This window comes from Melanostigma gelatinosum, assembly GCF_949748355.1.
Source record: "Melanostigma gelatinosum genome assembly, chromosome: 15".
Lineage (NCBI taxonomy): Eukaryota > Metazoa > Chordata > Actinopteri > Perciformes > Zoarcidae > Melanostigma > Melanostigma gelatinosum.
The window spans coordinates 8,983,438-9,011,162 of record NC_136648.1 but is presented as its reverse complement, the minus strand read 5'-3'; the positions used below and the strand labels follow the sequence as shown (position 1 = coordinate 9,011,162).

At 41.9% G+C, this 27,725-nt stretch overlaps 4 protein-coding genes across 6 annotated transcripts; 2 read left to right on the top strand and 2 right to left on the bottom strand.

The window, feature by feature from the left end:
- Window positions 1-3,184: 3,184 nt before the first annotated feature.
- On the bottom strand, window positions 3,185-4,621 carry lrrc30a (leucine rich repeat containing 30a). The gene has a single exon (XM_079284892.1). It carries the CDS (start codon window positions 4,339-4,341, stop codon window positions 3,442-3,444), a length of 900 nt encoding a protein of 299 aa, XP_079141018.1. The 5' UTR covers window positions 4,342-4,621; the 3' UTR covers window positions 3,185-3,441.
- rheb (Ras homolog, mTORC1 binding) lies at window positions 3,666-20,301 on the top strand. 3 transcript variants are annotated; one of them, XM_079284894.1, is made up of 9 exons: window positions 3,666-3,799; window positions 14,298-14,521; window positions 15,446-15,517; window positions 16,596-16,663; window positions 17,248-17,330; window positions 17,433-17,489; window positions 18,023-18,070; window positions 18,407-18,488; window positions 19,490-20,301. In XM_079284894.1, exons 2-9 carry the CDS (start codon window positions 14,470-14,472, stop codon window positions 19,580-19,582), a joined length of 555 nt encoding a protein of 184 aa, XP_079141020.1. In that variant the 5' UTR covers window positions 3,666-3,799; window positions 14,298-14,469; the 3' UTR covers window positions 19,583-20,301. The 3 variants fall into 3 exon arrangements, with proteins under 3 accessions (XP_079141020.1, XP_079141021.1, XP_079141019.1); XM_079284895.1 differs by lacking the exon at window positions 3,666-3,799 and adding an exon at window positions 4,344-4,429; XM_079284893.1 differs by lacking the exon at window positions 3,666-3,799 and having other exon boundaries at window positions 14,225-14,521.
- Window positions 20,302-20,794: 493 nt separating this feature from the next.
- ly97.3 (lymphocyte antigen 97, tandem duplicate 3) lies at window positions 20,795-22,156 on the bottom strand. Its single transcript, XM_079284899.1, has 4 exons — window positions 22,129-22,156; window positions 21,748-21,817; window positions 21,251-21,373; window positions 20,795-20,933 (listed from the first exon to the last, which is right to left on the bottom strand). Exons 2-4 carry the CDS (start codon window positions 21,794-21,796, stop codon window positions 20,827-20,829), a joined length of 279 nt encoding a protein of 92 aa, XP_079141025.1. The 5' UTR covers window positions 21,797-21,817; window positions 22,129-22,156; the 3' UTR covers window positions 20,795-20,826.
- Window positions 22,157-23,599: 1,443 nt separating this feature from the next.
- On the top strand, window positions 23,600-25,299 carry LOC306789105 (gamma-crystallin N-A-like). Its single transcript, XM_079284896.1, has 4 exons — window positions 23,600-23,644; window positions 23,865-24,113; window positions 24,558-24,703; window positions 25,070-25,299. The coding sequence occupies exons 1-4, from the start codon at window positions 23,624-23,626 to the stop codon at window positions 25,203-25,205; spliced, it is 552 nt and encodes a 183-aa protein (XP_079141022.1). The 5' UTR covers window positions 23,600-23,623; the 3' UTR covers window positions 25,206-25,299.
- The last annotated feature ends 2,426 nt before the right edge of the window (window positions 25,300-27,725 follow it).

The following is a 27,725-nucleotide window of genomic DNA, read 5'->3' as shown; positions in this document are numbered from 1 at the left end:
TAGCTAACTATTTCCACCATTTATCCATTATTTTAGCTAACTATTTCCACCATTTATTCATTATTTTAGCTAACTATTTCCACCATTTATCCATTATTTTAGCTAACTATTTCCACCATTTATCCATTATTTTAGCTAACTATTTCCACCATTTATTCATTATTTTAGCCAACTATTTCCACCATTTATTCATTATTTTAGCTAACTATTTCCACCATTTATCCATTATTTTAGCTAACTATTTCCACCATTTATCCATTATTTTAGCTAACTATTTCCACCATTTATTCATTATTTGAGCTAACTATTTCCACCATTTATTCATTATTTTAGCTAACTATTTCCACCATTTATTCATTATTTTAGCTAACTATTTCCACCATTTATTCATTATTTTAGCTAACTATTTCCACCATTTATTCATTATTTGAGCTAACTATTTCCACCATTTATTCATTATTTTAGCTAACTATTTCCACCATTTATTCATTATTTTAGCTAACTATTTCCACCATTTATCCATTATTTTAGCTAACTATTTCCACCATTTATTCATTATTTTAGCCAACTATTTCCACCATTTATTCATTATTTTAGCTAACTATTTCCACCATTTATCCATTATTTTTCATTTACTTTTTCTACCTTTTATCAATTGCTTTGCTAACTATTTAGACTTTTTCTACTGCTTATTAGCTACTGTTCAAGCTTCATCAATCACACGTAGTGGTCAGATGCTACAGTTGGCTCAACATTTGGATATTTGATTTTTCAATCAAATCATCATTTCCATTTTGTCAACGTAAATGAGCTGCTGAAGAACCCCTGTATTGGAATCAATGAACGCCGTCATCTGTAATAACAAAAACAAGCCCTGTGCCACATGCACTTGCCACTTTTATTTTTACCCAGTAACCTTTCACAAGCTTAGGCTATACTTTCATCTCGCTCTCAAAGCAAGATACAGAAAGACGATGACATTACAGTGATTGAACAGGAAGGAAGTGGCTCCAAAATTGATACCAGACCAGGATCAAAAGATTCCATATCCTCAAAGGTTATAACAGCGTCCTACCATTTCAGTGACTCACTGTTGCTGATGCAACATACATACATCTGAGCAACATACTGTGCTATTGAATAGGTGATATTGACATTTCATTGTGGAGAGCCGCCGCCAGCCAAGGAAGTACATGTCAGCCTTCAGCAAATCTATTCTCACTCGTATTTCTCCCTGCAGGGACAGTTTGAATCAGTTAAACATAAGAATGATGAGCTAAATAATATGTTGTAGTAATTGACATAAGTGGCAGTATAATGCTGTTTGTCAATAATGCCAATCACCTCACCCTATGTGAGGAGTCTCAGTGTGACTGAATAAATCACAGAAACTTTTCTCCACAGTGAGCTTCTCCTCATGTGGCTGCCAAACAACAGTGATTTTAACATTTAATTCCACTCTGATTATCCCATGCCTTGATTGTCAAAAGTTCAATATGAGATTGATTAGCTGTCCTTCATTATGGGAAGTCACTGTCTGCTGGTTGATGCTAAACAGTTTTCCAAGCTTTGGCTTATTAATGCAAAATACCTTTGAATGAAGAACACGGGTGTCAATCTGTGCTCAGCCAGTTGTTATATTTTGCTCAGTGTCTCATTATAAAGCACAGTTATCGGAGCACGCAGCAATTAAATGGGATCAGCAAATCCTACAAAGCCTGCTAAGTGCAGTCATGGGTGATCCCCGGTGTACAGCTGACCACCATAGTGAGGGAGAAACGGTCAGTGGAATGAGGTGCATCGCCAGACTGCAAAGATTCATGTTAATTAATTGTCATAGAAGTGTGTTTTACTTGACTGTACACAGGTCAATGTTTGCATTTCAAAAGACCCCTGACCTTTCGACTATGAAATCAGAATAATTGTTTCAGACTGTTAGTTACTGATGGAATGTTTCTGTCTACCACTATACAGTATACATATATATATATATATATATGTTCAGTTAATGCTGAACAAGTTGCACAAGACGCCAAAGTCATTGTATTTTGCATTATCACTAAAATAGTAACACAACCACAGAGCACCTGAATTCAGGTCATCTGACTCACATTGATGTAATATCTTTATAGGAGCTTTATTTGACAACATGTCCCATGATCACTATCTAGGACAAAGACTTATTCAGGAGGGGTTCATCCATCATGAATGCGTGGGTTGTTTGTGTGTGTGTGTGTGTGTGTGTGTGTTAGAGAGAGAGAGAGGCAGAGTGTATAGCCCAGCATTCACTTTGACTAAAGTAGTAACAGGTATACAACAGAGGTCACTTTTATATAGCACCTTCAATCTTCACTTGTCTACAATGTTGTGACATCTAAATCTCATTAATATCTGGGCAGCCAGGTTGACACAAACTCCGTTTAATTTACAGCGACTCTGTTTACACTTTTATTTCCATTATGTCCTTGCTGGACAGGCATGCAATTATTCCAGCCAATATTTACACTTTATAAAATACTAATAACATGTTACATATTTGAACATTTCTGCATAATGGGGTCTACATGATGACTATATTAATTCATTATTGTGCTTATTTTTAGCTTGATGTATATTTGCCGTGCTATTGTATTTGCTGATCCAAATTTGTAATAATCTAAAATCAAATGTCCACTTAGAAGCTTCTTGAGCTTTAATTACATGTAGATTTGCTTCAAATCATTTGAATTGAATTGAATAATTTGTTCCACAGTAGTCCGCATCTTTTTCGTGAAGCAATTTTCAATCACGTTTTTCTTTTTTCCATTGCTTGAAATGGTTTGTGTGACAACACCCGACAACCTCAGAGGATCTGCCACCCAGCAGCCCTGCTCTGATCTGATGGAGCGGAACAACATTTCATCAGAGTTTAAGTCCCTGTTGTGGCTTGTTTTATTATTTTGCAGATCTTAAGCTCCATCGTTCTTTCCACTGGCTTTACGTACCTGATCCCCATGTCCTAGATCCAACAAAGAGGCTGGTGATATGTAGCTGAAGTTACCCCCGTGCCCCCGCGCTGCCACAGGCCAAACAAGATCAACTGACCAGTAATCGGCCCCCAAATGTAGACCTGTGAATTTCTGCGTGAGCCAAGCGACTTGCTCTGAACCCTTTGCTGTGGATTAACAAATGTTTGCACACGACACAGCAGTTACTTGTTGTTTATTTTTAACCCAGCTTTTACATTACATAAAAAAAAACAGGAAATAATAATATTAATACTGAATACTGGTCATTTCTGTTGAGTGATAATATCTTAATACAATTAGGCCGTTTGTGGCAACAGCTATGGCTCACAGCATGACTACCACCTGCCGACTGGTGCCGACATCCCATTATGACTCTTTTAGATTCACACCCACACACACACGCACACACAAATACACACACAGTGGTGGTCCCTCACGTGGGCTTGAGGTAGTTATAGAGGGCACTGAGTCCCCCTTGTAGCACCTCCTGGATAGGCTTGAGGAGGGGGTTGTGGATAATATGAAGTCCTTTATCCAGTGGGTGGCAGGCTAACCTCCTGAGCCTGCTCAGCAGGTACATTTCCATCGGCACATTTTGCAGGTCATTGAAGTCAACATTGAGAAGTTCTAAAGACTCCAGGAAGCACAGCGTCTTAGGCAGTGTGTGGATACTGTTTCCCTCCACGATGAGGATCTTCAGGTTCACCAAGTCCTGGATCTGGTCCGCAATGGTCTCCAGGCGGTTGCAAGCCAGATGGAGAAAGACGAGGCCCTTCATGCTGTAGACGCAGGTGGGGATGTGTGCGATGCGGTTGTGGCTGAGATTGAGTTTGGTCAGGTTGTGCATGGCTGCCAGGCTGCCGGGGAGGCCCGTGATCTGGTTATTGGCCAGACTGAGCACCTCCAGGCAGGTGCAGGAGCCCAGCTCCTCTGGGACCTCGCTCAGGCGGTTGCGACAGGCGAAAAGCACGCGTAGCTTCTTTAGGAGGCTGATCTCGGCCGGGAGGCTGGACAGGTTGTTACCCAACAAGTTGAGGATCACCAGATTTTCCAGAGCGCCCAGGGCTGGGGGCAGAGAGCAGAGGCAGTTCATGGATAAGTTTAGCTTTTGTAGTTCCCGGAGCTCCCACAGCTCAGAGGGGGTTTCATCGAGGGCCCGCATGGCCAGGCTGAGGGTGCTGTAGCCAAAGTGCACCGTGGTGCGTCTACGGATCCTCTCGGCGGCCGAGGACAGGCTGGGCTGCTCGTCTTTCCCAGCACACTTCCTGCCTCGACTAACACTCACCTCATTCAGCTCCCTGTTGGAGAAACTGCGAGATTGCTTCCCACCCATCGTCCCCGCAGTGCTGTTGATTCTGTCGCCTATAACTAGATGTCAGCATGCGATTAGCTGATCACCAACAATAAGAGGATCGCTAAGGGTGAGAGCTGCTGATTGATCTCCAAAGTTCTTGAAACAGCCACGCAGAACATGATCAGTTCTACAGGTTGTCGTGGAAGTGCTGATATTTGGCAGTTACACTGAGTTTTCTCACAGAGTTGAGGCTGCTGTAATCGAGCGCTATGGGGGCTCGTGGGCTGCCTCTCCGAGACCAACTGCCTTGTCTTACTGGAGTTCATACCCCAGCTGGTGCTGTCACTTTGCATGTCCACAGATAGCACCCTGCTCCCCTCCCACTACTGCAGGGCAGCGCTGCGGATAGGATGCGGTGTGAGCTCAATCAGGTGACGTAACTGCCGTGATCACATAGCGTAACACACAGAAATACATTGGCGCTCACGTGGTACACGTTATTCTGTTAACTACACCTGCTGTCTTCTCCATGTGCGTTGCATTTCGCACTTAAAATAATTCAGATATTTGACATACCATTGCGGGGCGACCATAATCTCTTCATACTTGTTTCTTTCCGTGACGGCCACTGAACCTTTGTGCATGATCTCTTGAATATGCCACCATGCCGACAGCCATTAAAACGCTGAATCATCTCTCAAAGAAGAAGCAGTTCTTAAAGGTATTAGTGGAACCCTATGCACAGACATGAGCTGGTTGAATCTCAAGTGCGAAAGGTTATAGAACATAGTGTTCCTAGAAAACTCTACTGCTGTTCAACATCTCATTCATGTGGCCCCCAGGGGAGAATCTCTCTTCATGTAAAAGCGTACACTGTAGAGCATTTGCATTTTTGAATTTGTCTTTCCCCGAAGCAACTCACACAATGAGGCAAAAAGTTCTTCACGCTTTTTCTCTAAAAACGTTCTCTTAAGTATCTGTGTGTAGCATTCACTGAACGCTATTTGTTCCACTTCCTTTTAAAATGTCAAATTAGAACAGTGAATGTTATAGAATATTATAATTTCCTTCTGTATTGTTTCTTGAGTCGTGTGATTACTTTCTACCGTATGTCTGCCTGATCAGGCCACAGCCACGGGGCGGTGGAGATATCCCATCATGCATCTGTTGAGAGGCATACAGAGTCATACAGAAAAAGACATTCACACCGACAGTACAGGGAGTATTTCCATTTCATGCTACTTTATACTTATATTCCATTACAATTCAGAGCAAATTTCATGACGTAGACGTGGTCCCGAATGGTCGACTCCATCTCCGCATTGGTCTTGCAAGATTCAGTGTGTTGAGCAATGTTGAACCCATAGTATGCCATTTTTTTAATACATTTTGTAAGATATGTCAATATTTACCCCAGCATAGATGTTGTTTCATTCAAATACTGTCATATCATGTAGTTTAGAGGTGTGCAGTACCTCTTTTAGTAAAAGCTCTCAATACTTCCTCCACCACTGTCCATTTGGACTGTAGGAGGAGAACCGAAGTATCTGGTGGAAAAGCCACGCAGACAGAGGAGAACATGCAAACTGCACACTGTAAGGCCCCAGCTAGCCTGGTTTGCAGGTCTTTCCTGCTGTGAGGCAACAGGCGCTAAATACTTCGTGAAGTCAAGTTTTTTTTTAGCTCCAAATCAAAAGTTTGTTTCCGTATTGTTTTACAATCATGTGACACCTTCAACCCTTACAGGATCAATTCAGATTAAACCAAACAACTCTGATAAACTTCAGAAAGAGCAACAGAGGAGGGATCCCTCTTGCTGCACAGATAGACATGTAATAGACGTGTACAGCATGTACAGCATGTACAGTACAGCGTGTAAACTTGCTGTCCCAACCATACTGCTAATTTTTAGGTCTAAGTATTATACTCTGTAACACTTTTCTTTCATTCAATTTTATATTTACTCTGTTTTAGTTCTTGTATCTATCTGTAGCTATCTATCGAACATTTTTTTATTGTATTATATGAACACTGTAATTGTAGAAGTATAAGCAAATATAACTATGACATTTATCGTATTAATGTACAGTACTTTCAACTATCATAACGTCTCATATGAAGACATGTTTTATATAATTAAAGCTGGGTTGTATTATACTGTCAGACATTATCTGTTGTAGCATGCAGTTATGGATGTTCAAGTTGTTGACAACTTTATCAACAAACACTCAAAAATACAGAATATCTGCTTTTAACTCCATAACAGTGTGTTATGATGAATGTATTAGATATGATAAAACTGCTTATAAATGGTGAATAGGTAGGTTGAATAAAGTGTAACCTTCTCTAATCGTTGGAAAACAACTTGGAAATATAATTGTCATTTTGTCAAATAAGGACCGTAATAAACATAGTAATTCATATTTGTTTTCATGGCACCAATCGTTTTCTACGGTGGTGTCACTCAAGTGATTAACAGAGTTTTTGCAACAGGAGAGGTCTACATTCATGCGCCGTGAACACGTTATATAAATGTTCGGGATGTAAATGGGACCTTGGACGTGATCCACTTTCCTCCACAGAATCATAGAGTCTGACCATGACTTAAAGTGGCCATAGTCATCATTCTTCTCCCAGCCCAGTAATCAAAGTACTTGGATGACAGTTAGCAGCGATAGCCAACTCTGGGGACTCGGTGGCTCGGCTACATCAGCACTTATGAATGACAGGTTGAATCATGTGTTTGCTGAATTGGACTCTGGAGGTGTCGGGCTCTTGGGGGGGGGCTGTTGGGGTGCATTGCCTATTCAAGCAGCTGCTTGTGCAGCATGTCTCTCCGGACAGTTTGCATTAAATGTTAACACCTTCACATCTTGGTGACGTTGTGTAGGAACTGGCCTCTGGCTGACAATTTATCACAAAGTCTTTATACAGCCCTCAGTTTGTGCTGCTCTTGTGTATATGTGTGCCGCGGCTAATTTCACAAACAGCAGGATCGCTATGTCCTGCCATCCTCTATTTACATGAAAAATGACTCCTCGGCTGTAACCGTCAGAGCATCTCCCATCCCTGTGCAAACACATCCCCAGAGTGGCAACATGAGGCTCAGAACACGTGCTGTCAAATATGCAGGAAACCCGTGGCTTCGTATGCATATCAATCATTATGGGTTAACTGTAGCATTGCCATACCTGGAAAAAAAGAAGCTGCGATGGATTGATGGATGGAGGGAGAGAAGCTAGATGGGTAGGTGGATGAATGGACAGAGCGAATGAGCTCGTTCCTGTGACAGAGAGATGTCATCATGACATACTTCCCCATAACACTCTGTTGCCTAGCACTTCGTCATAATCCTGCGAGGCATGAATCTTCATTTAATGCTGCTTTTTTATCCCGTGCATGTTGTTGTTGTTTTTTCTCTCCAAATGAATCTTCCTTTCTACCGGAGGAACAGATGTGTGGAAACAGCTTGAGCTTTGAATTACAAGAAAATGGGATTTACCATTCCTCTCGCTTTCACACACAACACCTTAATACGGAGTCCCATTAGCACCAAAATGAGGATGAGTTATTCACTCTGAGAACAGTTACACCCTCCAGTCCTCGGGGTGACAAAAACCGTCTCATTTGACAAAGCTCATCTGGTTATGTGGCACCGTAATGACTCTGGATGAGCTACCTTTAGAGACTCAAGTTCACGATATATACCATTATTACTTGTTCATTACTGTGGAGGCTCCTGGCGATGACAGGTGATATATGGCCTTGCTGCCGCCACATTTGCCGTGGGTGTCTCTCCTCTGTTGAAATGTAAGGAGCACCTGCCAAGACCTGAGGCTCTTTAGAGTCTATAGTGCAGTCACGCTCCCTGAAGCCAGCACTCATATTGAAGAATATGTTCCCTCTTCAGACAGAATACAAGACAAGATCGGGTCTAAGAGACAAGAAATATGCATTTTGCAAGCCTATAGGGTATTCCAGACAAAATGAACGCCATGAAATGGAAGAGAGCGCGTGAATGAGGTGGATGAGCCACCTGAGAAGATAATTGTCTGTTATTCAGCAGGTGCAGATGTGAATATTCTCACCACTGGACACTTTCCACTCTCCACTTGTGCACGCGCACGCATCCCCCCAAGCTAATGGAGTCTGTGGAAGCAGCCCTGCATTTTAGTCAAAAATTGAGGACATGGCACACATTTGAATTGCCATCTGGAAATTGGCTGCAACTGTGCTCTGCCCAGATCTCCAGGTGACACAAAGGATCTAGTCAGCAATGCAAATTAGTGGGGAGGAAAAATGTAAGGAGTGTCCAACAAGTCAGCTTGGAGGCTGAACACGAGGCCAACAACATTTCATTGCAATGATTTAAATGTTCATTTATTTACCCGTTTGGACACACGGTGGTTGCCCCTGGCTGTTTGTGCAAATTGTCACTGTGGTAATGACTATTTATCAAGGCAGTTTTAATATATTCAAGCCCACTGTGAAGACAAATCGGTGCTAAGAGAGCACAAACACAGATTGGTAGCCATTCTGCATCTTCTTGGAATATTTTTCACCTCCGTATCAACTCTAACTCAAGCACCTCCGCTGAGTATCTAGTAATCTCCTAATCTCTCTCCCCAGGCCACACGCCAGGTATCTGTAGTTAGATCTGTAGCGAAGCAGCCAGATTCATCTTGAGATAAACTGGGACAACATGACGAATAGATAATAAAGGCGCCCAGGGGGAGAGCGCTATCCGGGTTAACTCCGCCGCATAAAGATACCATTTGTAATGATGGGCTGGAATCAACAAAGTGCAAGTGAGCAAAGTTAACTGGGCTCCAAAGTGACCAAATCAGTCCCGACTTCGCTGATGCAGCAGATGGGGTGTACAAACCAATTGTAGCTGTGACAACAACAAGCGGGGGTGATGAAGTACCACCGAGCGGCCTATCTGGGTCTCACCTGCTCACTGCTTCTCCTACAGGCCACTGAGTGTGAAGCGAAAACAGTCGTACAAGCGGGCGCAGTTGTACAGTAATCATGACGAGATAACAATGCTTTGGGGTGGCAATAAGGTCCATTGATTTATTTGGCCAGGCTCTGACCTCGTCACTCTCTGAAAGCTCATGCAGAGACCTGAGAGTGGCAGAAATGAACTCCTCCTCCAAAGCTGCATCAGATACAGAGCCTGATGCCAGCGAATTCTCGAGGCATCTCCTGCGTTGTGGGCCTGGGCTGCAGCCACATGTGGCCGTTCCCCTCAGACCGCCAATGGAAAATAGTATCTTCGTGAAACCTCAAGTAGTAGCCTCACCAGTGCACCTCCAACCATCACCAGGAAATATACTTTAAAACACAGGAAGTTAAGTTGGATGAATCAAAACAATATAAAACAATCAAATGCACAACGACAAAAACAGATAAGAAATAAAATTCAGTTTGTTTTTGGCCTTTGGAAATAGTAACAATGAAAAAAATGAAAAGCCACATCCGAGCTTTTATGAGTGCATCCAATCAGAATCAGAATCCGTTTTATTGGCCAAGTATGTGTATATGTGAAAGGATATTTTTGTGGTTTTCTTCGTGTTTATAAGCTGAACACGGTAAACAACACAATGAAATATGAAAACAGGCAGGCAATTTTGCAGAATGCAAAGGATGCTAATATATATGAAAGTACATATATTGTATATTGACAGTGATGATATTTACATGTTGCAAAACTGTGCATTTAAACTATAAAATATATAATATACAGATAGAGTGATTGCTTAGACTTACAGATTTGTCCTCGCCCGACTATTGTTAAGTGTTGTGCGTGACAGCCTGTTCTTGCATCTGGTTGTTTTGGTGTGCAGTGCTCCGTAGTGCCCACCGGAGGGGAGAAGCTGAAACAGGTTGTGTCCAATATTTTGCACTCAGTTTTCACAGATGCCTTTCTTCATTTCTTTGTCGTTGTGTTTCAAACACATTTAACGGTGTTGCTCATTTGACATGGCTGAGGTCATCAGCCTTTATACTTTATCATTTTTGTGACACGGTCCCAAAGTCCCAAACAGCCACGGTCCACAGATAGTACACTCTGTTTGTGGCTTGACTGCTGATGTGATGCACGGCCAGCAAATGGAGTCTGGGACTGACTTGGCACGAACACAATTATTACTTCAAAAAGCCATCCTTGAAGTAGCCTGATTCCAGCCCACTGAATTGCTGCCCATATGTTGAAGTGAGTGAGAATAATGCAAGTGTGTTGTCTACATGCACTGAGCTGTAGTGGTGTGTCAGGTGTGTTGGAGGAACCCATATTGCAAATATTATTATTTGGACCACATTTGACAGCCCGGTCTCATCACGAGTTCAATCACTGATGACTTTTCCGCTCATGTCACCCAAACTTGAAACAATAGGATCTGACAAGCTCTGTTCTAGAAATTAGGATGCTTGCCAGGCCATCGCTGCCAGCAAGACATTAATATTTCATGTGGTGCTGATATGGTAATCATTGGATCCCTACAATGACACCTTGTGAGAGTTGGATAACGATGGCTGTCTTTTAGGCCTGTGTGACTCTGGACTCGGTCCAACAGCTGCTGAACTGTGAATCTGCCAGTTAAAAAAGGCTGCGTTGCACCCAGTAGGCTGGGTGCATGGGTGAAATAAAGGTGCAACGGGTGTCCTCCAGGTATCATGCAGACATGCAGCCTCTCTGGTTTAAGATGCCACGCGAACGCGTTCCTCCGGGTTAAATATGCATTGGGTTTCATGAGGTTTGCGAGTGGGTCCAGGTGCCCGTTGGTGGCACAGACCCAGCTGGAGGATGTGGCTGACTCGCTCCGCTGGCGCTCAGGCTGGCATACTAACAGAGCCAGGGGTGCTTTCACAGCGAGTTGAAAGAGGCTGGCGCCGGTGCCACACACCCAGGGTTCAGAAACACGAGCTCCAGCTGCATGTCTGGCTCGCATAGCTCAAGGAAATGTGAGGCTGCAAATCTAAAGTGAATTCTTTAACCTGCAACATGGTTCGTTGCAAAAAAAATAGTGATCTCATGACATTCACCATCAAGCATCTTTATTACTTCTCCATCCCGATGCACGCGAGATTCTGTGAAATTAATTGTTGGGGTGAAAAATGAAATGTTCCAATCACAAGAGATGAAGCTACGAAAGGCCAACATGTCGAAAAGAGCTTAATATATTATTCCTCTGAGGTTTGAGTCAGCCTTCTATTAAAGTAAAACAATCTTGTCAGACACCTGTTGTTCTAGCAGGGGGGGGGGGGTATTTATTGTTGGCCTTTGTCAGCACACTCTAATCCCTGGCTAGAACATGGCTGTATTACCAGTGTGACCTATTCTTGGTCATCATAATTTCCTGAGAGCATGTGTGTGTGTGTGTGTGTGCGTGTACGAGTGTGAGAAAGAGGGAGAGAGATTGGAAGAGGGAGAAGCAGAGAAAGTGACAGCAGTTCATGTGCATGAGTGTGTATATGTGTGTGTGTCCAGTGATTGCAGGCACCCTTCAGCCATTTTCAGGTTGTTGTTTTTTTTGACACCCAATGTCATGCAGAACAAATCGCCTATTGCTGACACCAGTGATTTCTTGTCTCCATTGCTGAGAAGTGGGAGAAGTGTGTGGAGGCAAAACAGTTTGGGGACAGGGTGGGGGATGGGGACGGGGGGGAGTTGGACATTTCTGTGATTAAGTAGTAATAGCACAGGACATGACAGGGTAACAGGGGACTTCATTGGTCATGAAAAAACTGCACACCCTTGGGTCTATATGGGCTATTTTTGAGAGTGCGTATAAGTACTTCAAGAGTTTTGCTCCAAAACTCTCTGAATTGGCATTTAAGATGTGTGAAAAAAAACTATAGAATTTCAGCAAAAACAAAATTCAGTTTCACGGGGTTCATCGTTGGTGTTTGTGCATTACTAACAAGTGATTGACCCGCGTAAGAAACAGTCGATTTTAAAAGCAAAGAGGGCTCTCATCATCTCACCACCTTCGCCACGCCTGCCTTGAATTCCTCGAGTCTGTCTACGGGCTTAACCCACTAATTGAGGCCTATGGTATTGTTCCATGCCTGTGGTTGGGTTTAAGGCCACAGTTATATTAAGACCTGGGTATTTTAACATCGATAACGCAATACACTATCAGCTCAGATAATCAGGGGTGTGTGTAGTCTGATTTATGTGTGAGGTTGTTGAGGTCCAGTGTTACACTGGACCAAACACAAGAGATGGATGGAAATAAACAATAATTATACGGTGCTGTTTCTGTTGAAATGTATAGTAGTTTGAGCATGTACACACAGTCCTCTGGCGGTGTAAGTGGTTCCTGCGGGAGGGATAAATGGTGTTATGGGGACATCTACTGGCTAACGTGAGAGTAGGCGAAGAAGAGCTTTATTCCAATCCTCTGGTAGAATTCCCAAAACATTAGTTTTGTGTGCTGGTTCTGTGCTATGAGATCGTATTGTCCTTATTGTACCTCTAGTTCTCTCATCATGACATTATTTTGTTACTACTTACTTCCAACACGAGTCATATCACTGAAGGAACGGTACGCCCAAATCTGATTGTTATGCACCAGCCATTTAATGGGAAATTAACTTCATTTAGATTTGTACTTATCTTAGCGGATGGGAGTGAAATCATACTTTGGGAAAAACTCCAGGAGAAGCAGATGCTGCATGGCTTTGATGCAGAACAAGGGGGGGGGGGGGGGGACATGTATGTGGAGGATTCCTGGTCAGTGAAGACTTTGTGGTCACTGCTGCTGCACTGTGACGACTTGTGAGTTGCATTTCATCTTCCAGCACTCTTTGATTCATGTAATAAGTAACAATTTAAATTACTTCACAATACGACAGCCTTTAAGAATACGCCACAGTTTTAGAAAGTGTACTGACAACCTCTCTATGAGCTCTTATTCAGGGAGCCTACAGTTGTTCAATCTCAAGAGGGCTGATCATGAAAAATAATAATAAATACACTGAAAATGTTTAACTTTATTATCAGCCTCATATTCCAATGATTTTATGATGATGATGAAATTAAACATTGGCATTTTTAAGTTCTAATTGTGTGTGTCTAATTCTGTTTTCTGGGAAGGACAAGACAACAAAGTACAATCAATTCCACTTCCAAGACATGAAAGGAAGATAACAGTTTTCAGAAGTATTGCTGGTGCAGGGTGCATCTATAGATCATTAACCTGCAAGTATGTTGGAGAAATGGCATTGGCTTCCTGTCAATAGAAATAAAGTAGCACAAATGTACTTTACTGACCTTACACACAACTAGATTTGTAAAAAAGTACTCCAAGGTCTAAAGCTCACAGATTAAAAAATACACCAAATACACCAAGTGGAAGTAGCAGAAACTGAAAATACTCACGTCAAGTCCCTCAAAGTATTGCAGTAAATGTACTTGGTCACTTTCCACCACTGAATACAATATGTCTATGGGAAATGATGATGTGTCATTGATACTCAATAATTACTCTGATCTTATTTTAGGGTCATTCGGGGTGGTAGGACTACTATTTAACCACTATGGGAACTGTATGGTGAATTATATATTTGTAGTGACTTATTGTGTCGCTCTAAGGGTCATTGCAGAGTTACCACAGTGTGTCCCGTGTAAAAAATAAATAAAACATACAAACAACGACGTCTTAATTGGAGCAGTAATGCCAGTAGCCCTGCTCCTTGGCCCGACAGAAATGAATGACATTGCACCCGACCAGCAGGCACGTCACAGCGCGTGTAGCAGCCAATCACATTCCAGAAAGTGGGCAGGACCGATGGACGAACAGCCGTCTCATCCAATCAGAGTTTTACAACAGGCATCGGTGCCCGCCTTCGCCCCGCGTGTAGCCAATTAGGACGCAGCATAAATTACTAATTCATTACATCGCAAAGGGGAGTGACGCAGTTATTGAGGACCGATAGATACTCCATGCTTTTTTAAATATATGACCTGAAATAACGTTCTTTTCCAGGCCGTGGACGTAAAGATCATCTTTAAAAACAAAGAAGAAGAAGAGTAAAGAAGAGGGACTCCTGCTGTCATCTGGCTGTATGTCTAATCTCTCCACGCCTTAAATTTGGATGCCATTCCGGTTGGAGGTTGCGGTACACCCCGAGGACTAGATGCGATAACCAGGACGAGATATGCCGCAGCCGAAATCACGAAAAATCGCCATCCTCGGCTACAGATCCGTAGGTGAGTCCCGACCCGACGACGCACAGGGAAGAGGTGTTGGGGTAGCGGGGGGGAGGAGGGTGGCACCTTAATGGCCTCTGATAAGACGCTGAGGCTCAATTTCAGCGGCTTTTTGTGTGAATTTAAGTCCATCATGCGAGCCGTTTACGCCTATTCGACTTAAATTATAGGGAGGATCAGCCGTGCATCATCTCACAGCGGACGATGGAGCGCCACCAGGTGAGACGTGGCCTTGCGGGTTTTTATCACATGAGGCCTCCCGTTATGTGTTCAACATACATATAGATCTATTTATTTATTTATTTTGCTCAGACTGTCCTTATTGATACGTTTCCATCAGTGACCCTAGCCCTGGTTAGTGAGTGCCATGCTTTGTGAAAGGCCTGAAGGACCTCCGGGATTTGACGCATTGCTGTGTGGTTAATTTCTTACCATCTGAAACCAAAGGAGCGCAATTCGGATGCGGCGTAAAGGATGTGCCATGATGGCAAGATGGCACACGCAGACGACTTTAGGCCCAGCCAGCATACCAGCACCAACGCCAAACTCTGTAATATTCCCACAGAGACTTTGATTGTGTTTATGGCTGCATACCTGCCCCATAAAACACATGCTATTAATCCCATTGTACTCATATATATGTTTGTGTTGCTTATTTTGTAGGCTTTGGTATGTCATTTTAGATTTCACTGATGTTCTGATGATGATTTAATTTGAATTATTTATTTATTTTTATATTGTGGTTTTCAGTCATAAATCATTTTGGCATCTTTAAGCTTGAGTCACAGTCCTTGGTTGATGAACACTAGTTGTGAGGGACTGCAAACCAATATTTTGACGCTTTTAACTATTGATTTCCACATTTCCAATGATATTCCAGCATGTAAAGGTTCCCTGTTTACAACATTCCTTTGTGTTTTGCAGGAAAGTCCTCCTTGACAATTCAGTTTGTGGAGGGCCAGTTTGTGGACTCCTATGACCCGACAATAGAAAACAGTAAGTGGCGAGTAGATGACAGTCTGAGCAATAGCCACACTTGAATACAGACGATTTTACTGCATGTTGTATTTCATAGACGTGTCGTTTTTATGAAGTTGGCAGATGTGGTCCTCAGGCAAAGTGGCCCACTCCTGACAAATATCCTGACACTTGAATACGCTTCTCTTTTTTATGCAAATATGTGAGACACTTTTCCTGCTGTGATTCATCAGTTAATCATGTGTAAAGTCATGTTTGGTTATCAGGCTGTTGGTCAAAGCTCTCGATTATACGTCATATATATATATATATATATATATATATATATATAGAAGAAGAAGAACAACGATAACAGAGAAGTGTTACCCAGCAGGGCGTGATGTTTCCTCTCAGCCAATGTGTCCAAACACTACACCAGCTGATTTCACCAGTTTCCACCAGAAGAAGAACAACTTTCTTTTGAGGCACTGTGGAGAAGTCAGCCGGTGTCGTGTTTGGTCAAAGCTAAAACATGGTTGACTTAAGTGGAAAAAGCTTGAAAATCCCTGGTTTAGAGAGTGAACTTTGCTCGACTGTGCTTTAACGGTACATTTTGCCAAATGAGATGAACATGCTGCAATTCATCAACCTCCTAAACACACATATTCACAGACTCTCCAGAGATTTGAGTCTAACCTTTACCTGTCGGCTGTTTTTCTCTTTCCCGACATGTTCGCTCTCATATAGCCCTGCGTTTCTCGAGTGTGTGGTCCGTGTCTATAAATAATCTCTGGGTGGTTAGCGTAAAGTGGAATGTCAGCGAGATGCTGCAGGCAGCGCAATCCCTCAAGTCCTGTAGATAATGTGACCCATCTCCAGGCAGATATTGACATTATTGTGCCGGATGAACTCAGTGGTACCAAAATGGATCCATAAAGAGATCTGCACTCTAAAAAACGTAGAGTAATGAAGATGCAGCACAGTACTGTATCGTAGAGATGCTGTTGTATTTTCCCGATTTGTCAGTCTTAGGAAATCTTTGCCCTCCATTCCATCCATTAAAATGTTTCATTTCTAATTTCTATTATATCTAATTTGTCTTTTCTTTTGACCGTAGCATTTACTAAAATGATCACAATAAATGGACAAGAGTACCATCTTCAGCTGGTCGACACAGCAGGACAGGTATGCTGATTGATTTAGATTTGAATATGTGTTATGATTGTGTTATGTCCTAGTTGGGTGTAAACTCTGCATCATTAAAGGGAAACTACGCCCATATTCAAAATTCATACCTGTTATTCCTATTGTCGAAGACAGCCAAAAAAACATTTGTCAACATGAACAAGTCTCTCCCAAATCCAAAAGCTAGAGTGCTTCAACTCCCAATGGAGCAGCTCCAGACTTTATACTTGATGACAGTTTGAGGCTTCTGGTTTTGAGACGTTCGTGTCTCGATGTTAACCGACAAACTACAAAAACTCTTGCGAGACTCGCTGCCCGACGACCTGTCGGAACCGAAACCCTTCAAGCTCAATGCCTAACCTTAACTATCTTTCCAGAGTTTCGCAAATGGTGGTTTAACATCTCGACACGACTTGTGAGAGAGTAGCTCGTGTTCACAAATATTCTCTGACCTTTCCTACTCCACGGAAATAACACATTTGAATTCTTAATTTCGGTGTTATTCCCCTTTAATTAGTCAGAATTACTTTTGTTTTCTTCTCTTCCAAACCTGTAACCTTGCATACTAATTTCTTGCTCTATAGGATGAGTACTCCATCTTCCCACAGACCTACTCCATAGATATCAACGGTTACATTCTGGTCTATTCTGTTACATCCAATAAAAGGTATAATTGTACTTCCACTTTTTAAGAGCAAAGAAATCGCTATGACGTTCTGTATAATGCGTTGAAATGCTGAAGAAGAAACTTTCCCCTCGTTTGTTCCAGCTTTGAAGTTGTACAAGTTATCCATGAAAAACTATTGGACATGGTGGGAAAGGTTCAGTAAGTTCTTCTTCTTCTTCTTCTTCTTCTTCTTCTTCTTCTTCTTCTTCTTCTTCTTCTTCTTCTTCTTCTTCTTCTTCTTCTTCTTCTTCTTCTTCTTCTTCTTCTTCTTCTTCTTCTTCTTCTTCTTCTTCTTCTTCTTCTTCTTCTTCTTCTTCTTCTTCTTCTTCTTCTTCTTCTTCTTCTTCTTCTTCTTCTTCTTCTTCTTCTTCTTCTTCTTCTTCTTCTTCTTCTTCTTCTTCTTCTTCTTCTTCTTCTTCTTCTTCTTCTTCTTCTTCTTCTTCTTCTTCTTCTTCTTCTTCTTCTTCTTCTTCTTCTTCTTCTTCTTCTTCTTCTTCTTCTTCTTCTTCTTCTTCTTCTTCTTCTTCTTCTTCTTCTTCTTCTTCTTCTTCTTCTTCTTCTTCTTCTTCTTCTTCTTCTTCTTCTTCTTCTTCTTCTTCTTCTTCTTCTTCTTCTTCTTCTTCTTCTTCTTCTTCTTCGATATATCACGCATAAATGACAACGTGCCGTTTTGCTTTTTCCCTCTAATGCAGAGTTCCAATTATGCTTGTCGGAAACAAGAACGACCTACACATGGAGCGGTATGTCCTAACACACACCTTAGTTGTACATTAGGTCCACTGTGGACAGTAGGTATACACAGTCGTCATTTGAAAGGGCAGAAATGCAAAACTCGACATTGCTGACATCTGACACACAAACGGGAACACAGAGCAGATCATATTTGGTTCACAGATGATCCAAAAGAAGGCGGAAGCCATTTGTGCCAGGCCAGCACAGTTCCACTTGTCTGTGTGCGTTTGTGTAGCCCTGCAAATATACCGTACTCGGTGGAAGCAGACTTGAACTGGGTTTAACTCTGCAGCCTTACTCTGAATTGTTTATGTTTCGCCCTGTGTTTCCTTTTGTTTCTGAAGAGTGATCAGTTGTGAAGAAGGAAAAGCATTAGCCGAATCCTGGAACGCTGCCTTCATGGAGTCCTCCGCTAAAGAGAACCAGGTAAGAGATCATCATCAGTACTTTGTTTATGTTTGATTTTGGTTGTTATCAAGGCCTATTTATCGTCTGTTAAAAAGATACCCCGAAAAAAAGACATTTTTTACTTTTCTCTATTTATTCTGTGCTGTAAAATAGTGGTTGGCATGAATTTGAGGATTAAATTGTCACGGTTCCTGAATGGCATCAGGTGTATCGGCCAGGCTTCCGCTTGAAGAACAAATTTGTAACGGAAAACTTCGAGGGCATGTAGTTTGAAAGACGTGGGTGTTTACCAGGCAGGAAGGGTCTAACAAAGAGATTCTTGGAAAATAACCAGCCGTTTTGTTTAAATCTGTCTTTTTCCACCAAGTTTATGGAAGAGCTGCAATAAATCTCAGAAACAAATCAGTGCCTCGTTTTAAGATTTTTGCTATAAAACTCCCGTTTGATACAATTTATGGCCAATTCAATCACTTTGCAAATGGATCAAAAGGCTTTGCGTAATGTAAAAGGAGATCTATTACCCGACGAGTTCCCCTCAGCGCTACAGAGTGTGTCACTGTCTTTCAGCTGGATCAATGGCTAATCGGTGTTGTTTCCAGCCACAGCGGGCAGCTATTTTCTGCAACAACAAAAACCTAAAAACCCCTGTAACAACGCTGAAAGAGACTCCAAATGAATGCTAATGCTGCTCTGGGTCTTTTGGATGTGTAAATAACTCTTTACACTGCCCCCAAGCGGCCAGAAATATCAATTCATGCACATTTTTCAATGATTCACAATGTTATCCACCACACCCTCCAAGATCCAGCATGTTTGCATTTCCCTCATTTTCATCAACAAACGTGCAACAGGAATTTACGCCGAACGCCCTCTCGTTCCATTTTTTTCCAACATGGCTAGGTTTCGTCACCAGGAAGTCTCGTTTATCTGCTTCGAATCAAGTTGGCAAACCACAGTGCTTGACTGTCTTTAAATGCACATAAAAACAATGCCATCTTTGTGTTTCTGCTCCCTTTCAGACAGCCGTGGAAGTTTTCCGCAGGATGATCCTGGAGGCAGAGAAGATGGACGGTGGCGTGCAGCCAGGAAAAACGTCCTGCTCCATGATGTAGAGCCGCCCAATCAACACACAGGACACTGCACTGGGATATCCCGTTACTTGAAGGCTAGCTGCCAGTTCTCCTCCACCTCAGCTGACTCCACCCCTCCAGGGTCTTAAATATCCAATACTGTCTATTTATGGCTCTGATTCCACTGTTATTTATCAGTAATTCCTACTCCCTTTTGTCATCCTCATTTTTCTTTGTGTTTGATTTAAAAAAAAAGGATGTGTGGCGGTCTTCTATTTCCCACAATCCACCCCTCCTCCATCTCTGTGCTCTGCTCCGATGCAAAACACAGAGCTTGGGTGTATCAGAAACAAATGTTTTCCTGTGCTCGGTTATAACGACTACTGTAACTAAGGCCAGAGATAGTGATGGCTTGATGCATCTTAGCTTCTCATGACGCAGCTTCCATATAGGCAACGAGTCCTTCTCTGTTGTAAACAACAAGAGATAAGAGAAATGTCATGTCTGCCATGCATACGCTCTGAAAATGGATACGTTATCGCAGACGTTTCTTCTGATACATCACCAGCTGTTTGGTCCCTCTAATATATTCAGCTCTTTTTCTACTTAATCTCCACGTGATACCCACTTCTCCGTCCCCCAGTTTGTTTTCATAGCGGTTACTGTCAGCCCAAAAAAAATCTGCATCCATTTTCTAATGTTGAAAATGTTGTACAAATGTTTTTGATTGTAATCATTAAAGCAAAAAGTGGTTATGTAAAGCAGGGTTGAGTGTGGTTTTTTTTTTCACTGGCTGATGGGTAAGATTTTTGTCACCCGGGAGGCAAAGCAAGTTTATTTCTTTACCATTTGAAATATAATTAAAATTGCTGTTGATGCACTGTTACTCACTGTTACTCAAATCTGATCAAACTTTAATCAATATTAAAAATAAGGAATGAGGTCAAAGGTCAGTGCAAAGTCCTGAGAACTTGCAGCATGTGCTCTGGATGAGCTGAAGTTGTCCGAGTATCTTTTTGTTTTGGACGCTAGAGAAAATACCATTACAATAACCCAACTTGCTGAAAATGAAACTCTTAACTCCTGGTGTTTTTCAGTACGCTATGAAGAATCTATCGACTCGATGTGGCTGTCAAAAAGAAAACCTCCGAAGAGATAAGAATGAGAACAGTCCCTCACTCTGTCAAACTGCTTTTATTTGTCAAAGGAAAGGATTGACAGCGCAAATGTAGCTTTGAATTGACACATGCGTATGCGCCTCGAATATACTCCAATTCATTGCCATTTTAAAAGGTGTTGCACATGTCTTCTGTGCAGCACTTGATGTCGATGTAAGCGTTCATCCTCAGCATTACGCAGTCTGACATAGCCATGCATTTCTGCTTTTGGCCACCTAGGAAAGGGAAAAAAAAGGAAAAGGATTTAAGAAAAGTAGAGTCAGTATTTGACATATTGACATGATTCACAAACTGTTTTCATTTTTTGACACGAAGCTGACTTTCTACTAAATGTTACGATGCCTGGTACTGTTCCGAAGTCTCAAACTATTTTTTTTTCTTTATACATTTTTCAGGCATGCACACGTTTTTATTCAGTGAACGTCTCCTGTTACTTGACTGTAATTTACAGCAAAGATAATATTCATATTTGAGTGTGGTAATCAGTGTTTGTTGGTGGTAGAATATAGCTTGAGTATGTAGAGAAACTCACGTGGTGCTCTGAGGAATTGGACAGCAGCGCAGGCATTCTTCTCTGGACTACAGGTCTCCACAGAGAGCTCACAGGTTTCTCCAGCTTTTGCGGAGAGACACCGGTGGCAGTTCAGGGCTTCACCTGAAGAAACGGCAAAAAAAAAGACATGAAAGCAGTCGTCGTGTTTCTGCCTCTGTGGCCCGGTCACAGTGTGTTTTCTGTCGGAATCTCTCCAGGAACTATTGCAAGTTATGAGTCAGTTTGAATCTACTTAGATGTTAGAGGTGTGCATGAAGCCACATACGATCATGCTGTGCTCACACAGATGACTTTAATTTCTTCGAAAAGATTCCCAGAATCTGCTGCAAAGCAAAGAGCATGTCTTCGATTGCCGGAGAGGTCTGCTGATCTTGTGTTCCTCGTCTACAGTAAAGACTAAAAGAGGAAGCAGACGTCCCCGTTGCACAGCAGCAAAGGTTGTGTTTATTCAGTGGAGAATCAGTGACATGACTCACCAGCTGTAAACAGCAGGGCGACAGCTAAAGCCAAGACCAACAACTTCATCGCTCTGTCCTACACTGCAGCCTGTGAGAGACAAAGCACAGATTTGATTATATACCATACACAACGCACAATACTTCCAGCACTACAGATTTCATGGCATGAAACTGTGAGACTCTTGAGTCTACTTTTAGATGTGATTATCTCATGATTTTTACAATACAATACACGGTTCAAAATATGTAAAAGTATTTTTATGCATGCACAGTAATATTGAAATCTGCAAAAAAAAGTCGAACTAATATTGATTTGATGTTCATTGTTAATAAAACACATTTAAAAAAAGAATGGAAGGTTGGAGATGCAAATGAAATATTGTTGCATGTGTTCTATACCTTGCTGGTTAGTCTGTCTCTTTCTGCCGGTGACTGAGATGTGTTCATCTTTCCTCCCCTCTTTTTATACCCGTTCATACTTTGAGGCGTCATGGTAACGTCCCGCTAAGTGGTGTTTCTCTGATAAGTCCATTATGCTCAGCTCCTCACTCGCCCTGGGTACACTGTGTTCAGGGCTTACAATGCTCAGAATCCTGCATTATGCAAGAGCACCCTTTGTCCACAATACAGTATATACATAATTGACGAGGCTTTTGCAGATATTAATATCTGTGTTCGTCACTGACTCAGATAAAGATTCATATTAGCTGGATTTAAAACCTTAGAAGGATATGAATGAAAGGTACAGTATGTTGGCTTCAGGTGGAGTACGTCTATGACCGATACGAGGTGTAATACCTTTAGCTCAGTGCTCTTTGACTAACCTTGGCTCCAGACTCATGAATCCACTCGAAAACAAAGCCTGAATTGACTTGAACGAGCACAAACCGATGAAAGAGACTGAAAGACTGGAACCCTCTCCCTCAGCTGTCATACACACAATGTAAATGTTGCACAAAAAGAACAACATACTTCCTTTGGAACAGAAAAACAATGTACCTCGATTCGATTTTACTGAAGTCCAATTCCATTCTCTTAAATCGACACACCTCAGACAAATGTTTTACACTATACGTGTTGCTCTGATTGACTGCGTTGTAGTGTAAATCTCCAAAAAGCCACTCAAGTTTCAAAGTGTGTGTTTTATGCTCCTAGAGAGCGAGAGGGGGTGCTGAAGTATGTTATAAAAGGTTGTAGCTGTTTTGTATCCTGCTCCACCTGCCTAGCCTTAAAACTGGTGGTCTTTGATGTTGCAACTGAGGGAAATTTCCATTGGGTCAAGGTCTAAGAAGATCCAGGGATCTCATCTGGATCAGCATCAGAGAAACTACAACTGAGAGTGATCCGTAAAGAAAATCTGGAAGGAAATCTGCTTTGGAGTAGGACATCTGTGCTGCTCTGCTAATCCTGGAGCCATCAAAACTCAAACATGGACTGGGAACACACCTTTGTTTTTTCTTCATTATCCCAGTTACTTGCCCAGCTTGTCAGAAGACAGATTTATTGTTTGCGCTGGGTCATACATGTCCTTTCACCTCTGCTTAAACTTTCCTTTTCTGTTTATTTGCCTGTCTTGCCTCCCCTTGTCTGGACACCACCAACATATTATTCCGCAAACCCCAACTCAGTGCAACATCACTCCCAAAGCCCACTCATAGCAAAATCTCTCTCCCCTCTATTGTTTTGCACCCCCTCGAGCCAAACTCCAAAATCAGCATTGGCACATGTAAGGGAAAGTGTCCATGTGGCAGAATGTCTAAACCCTCCATTGTTGTGCTTTTGTTGCCTCTGCCTCGCGATACTGCCACCCTCTCTGTTGGCCATATATATCTGGGTGTCCACATTTTTCAACTCTTAGACTGTGCGACTAGTTTGGAACAGCTAACAGTGGAAAATGTCTCAGTACTCAGGAAAGGTGAGTACCACAACAAGGGTTGGGCCTTCCCAAACTTAATCCTGTGAATCCCAAACAAATGTCAGCCTCAGCGGCATTAATGCAGCCGACTGGTCCAACTTTTAACAATGTTGATTTGCATCTTTCTGACTGTTTGCAGCACTTTCCATAGTAGTATTTGTTCGTAGGAAAGTATTTGAATCTTCATTGTTGTGGCAACCACCCCCCTCAAAAAAAACAGATCGTGTTCTATGAGGGAAAATGTTTCACTGGGAGGAAACTGGAGATCTGCAGCGACTGTGACAACTTCCAGGACCGTGGCTTCATGAACAGGGTAAACTCTGTCCGTGTGGAGAGCGGGGCCTACATCTGCTTTGACCACCCAGACTTCAAGGGCCAACAGTACATTCTGGAGCACGGAGAGTACCCCGAATTCCAGCGCTGGAATGCCCATAACGATCACATGGGCTCCTGCAGGCCAATCAGGATGGTAAGAGTGTTTGTGTGTGAGAGAGAGAGAGACCCCCAGGGACAGACAAATATATGGCTGTTAAAAAAGAAGAAGAAAAGAAGCCTGGCAGATTGGCATATTTGTGAGCTCATTTGTTCACATCTGTTTTTTCAGATAAATCAAAGAATCATTCTTTTCTTTTGTAATAATGCGCAAATTGCTCTTGCAGTGCAGAGGCATTTTAACAGCTTAAGGATTTTAACATCTCATACTGATACCATTAGCTGAAAGAAAATCACTAAAAGCACTTGAGACATACTTTGTAGACTGAGGGCTATACATATCGCCCTCTATGAACATTGTGCCTTTAGATTTCAATGGGCACTCAATACAGTGCCTGTAAGAGAAGACCGTGGCAATGAGTTGAAGGCGAACATGTTTACTGTAGCACTCAGCGAGAGGATTTGTCTTTGTCCTCCGCAGCATGGAGAGCACTACAGGATGGAGCTGTTCGAGGGAGACAAATTCTCAGGCCAGTGTGTGGAGCTGTGCGACGACTGTCCGTTCCTGCAAGCACGAGGCCTGACCAAGAGCTGCATCAACTCCATCAAGGTTTATGGAGATGGAGCGTAAGTATCTCTGCAGCAGGGGGACATTTACTTACATTTGATCTGCTTTGGGCACAAAAGCAACAACATGTGTTCGAATGTTCTAGTTTGTTTTACTTCAGTGACGGACTTCTGTGAAATTGATTGAACTATATGTCTATATTTTTAAAGGGTCAGTTCACCCAAAACGTAAAGATTTTTTTCCCCCCTTTTTTTGGGAATTGAAGCCTTTATTGTCCGGAGACTGTAGACAGAACAGGAGACATTAGAGGAGAACGAGAGGGGAGAACATGCATTCACTTGTAGTTTTTTGTTGAAGACTTGACATAGATGTAATAATGTAATGGTGATGTTGTTTTAATGTTATCCATTTATTTTCCCAAACAGCTGGGTGCTGTATGAGGAGCCCAACTACCGCGGCCGCATGTACATCGTGGAGAGAGGAAACTACTGCACCCACGTGGAGTGGCAGGCGGAGAACCCCAACATCCAGTCTATTCGCAGGGTGGCAAACTATTTCTAAACCATCTCACCGTCACAGGCAATGTGCCAGCAGCGATGAAGTCATCCACCGAGGAAAAACACACCACACTGTCAAGTCATCTCACGCTGACTCTGTGGGGCTATAAAACAATAAAAGATAAAGCACATGTTTGACAATGCTTGCTGTTTTATTTTTGTACGGAATACTTCAAAAGGCTGAAATAAAGGAGTGATCCTACAAAACCTTCCATCCTATTTTCTTTTACCTCCTTTTATGCTCACTCAGTGTGGAACTCTAAACTTAACAACCACATTGCATTGTAGAAACGGCTCCAGGCTATGATTCAGGTTATTGCTGTCTCTTATACGCCATAACTACGAAACCTTTCCCTCATACTAATGGATCCATAACCAAGTTACATGATATACTCTGGCATTTTTTTAAATATCATTTTTTGGGAAATAAAACTTACAACGAAAGAAGAACGCAGTCACTCAGCCATCATACAAGTGAATGTCTGCCAGTCAGCAGTAAACAGTCGAAACTGTGTGTCCTCCCTACATACGCAGTGTCAAAAGAGAGGCACTTCACATAGGTTGGAGCAGTATCCGCACATGCCCGAGAGCTCTGCTACCACCTAGTGTCATTCATCTATTTTTACTGTGAAGTCGTGACGTTCGCCTCGGGGTTTTCAAAGTGATCACAATGGGGGATTTTCAACAGCAGTGACACAAACACATGAAAAACATGTGGATTTGTTGGGCGGTTTCTTTCTTGAGTAACAAAAGAAAACCAAAGACCAGAAACACTAATTCTGAATAATGTATCAGTGAATGTTGTCCATTCAGGATCTATCCATCGGAGTTCAGTTTCTCCATCAAGCTTTCACGATATCATGCACACACCATGTATTTAACGTTGTATTTGACGGCTTTTTACAACATTATTAGCTCATACTGCATCATTTCTACCCCAGTGCTCTCATTCTTTTCGGAATGTCACACCGTGGCTGTGTCCCGTGGACCTTTAATGAGCACACATGTGCTTTCTCTTCCAACTGTCATGACAACAGAACACCTATCTTTGCAAGGTTTCGCTCTTGGCCTCTATCAAGTTACGGGGTCAATATAGGATAGCTTAATGAGGAAATGCTTGGTCTTAAGTTACACTCAGCGGCACTAGTTTGAGGGCGATTACCTTATAGCTAACCTCGTTCCTGGGCCATTTGCTGCATGACTTGTCTGGGTGTCACTAGCATGCCATTAGTCTGAATGTCAAAGACGAGAAAGAGAGAGGGAAACTGTGAGCAAAGCTTAATGGCATTTTAACAATGTCATTGCTAGGATTTATTATTTCACACGAAGGATTTCTGGTCTGAAAGAGCGTTTGAATGCTAAACAAAGGAAACTATAGCAGTGCTATTGTATTATTATTAATAATATATATATTTTATTTCATTAACAAGCCTTGATTATTTGTTCTGGTGGACGTGTTTCTTCTGAAGTGGGGAGATTACAAAGGAGAAGCATACCCAATTATTAGTCAGGGGATAATGACTTGAAACTTAACCCTTTTGAGGGAAATATTTATAACAGTGATTGTCTGTTGTCTGGGGGACGTGGTGAGTGGGCAGGCTTTGTCACAAAACACATTTTTTTTTAAAAGAAGAAAAAAAAGTCGTGCCACAATTTATGAAGAAATTATGAAAAAACGCTGTTAAAAGAAAATCATGTTTGAAAATTTGGGACGATAGTTGTCACACACTTCCCGTTTTGTGATAATAATAAAAAAAGGCGTAGTGATTCATTATGAACCGTGGCTCTATTTTGGTTTTGCTGTGTGATATGTATTATATATTTAACACTGCTGGCAGACGAATACATTTTAAATACCATTTATTGTATCTTGTTACTCCAAATTGGGTCAGCTATTTTTAGCATTATCACTTATGCATAAAAGATCGTTCAGATAGAAATCACAAGAATTTTAACTATTTGCGGGGCTGAAAGACCTATTTTCAAATTGACACGGACAAAGATATACTCTATTATGTCCATAGTATCTAAAATACCATGTTCAAATTTGTGCGTACATGCCATGTGTTGGTATACTGCAAATATAATTAAGATAAGGACTGGTTGACTGTATATCAGGTGATAGTTGTTTCACAGTTAAAACACTTCAATAACACATATTGCGCGGTCCTTTACGTGTGAACAGTAAAATCGGTAGACATTACTTGACGATTGAATTTAAAACCCGGTTTAAATAATAAAAACCGAAAATTAGACAAGAAATACCAACTGTGACCACATAAAGTGCAAGTGTTACTATGAGCTGGAACCGGGACAAATACCAACGTGGAAAGCAAAAATCTTCCACAAACGCCTCGTTTTCCTTCCAATAGGCTATTCTATTTTATTTACAAAAACAACAACGTGATAACCATCCATACGTGTCTTCAATGAAGTCATTTCAGGCGTGTATCTACGGAGTCGTGTTAAGGTCACACGCTGGCTGCCTGAATTCCCCTCTTTGTGTTTACACATCCGGGTTTCC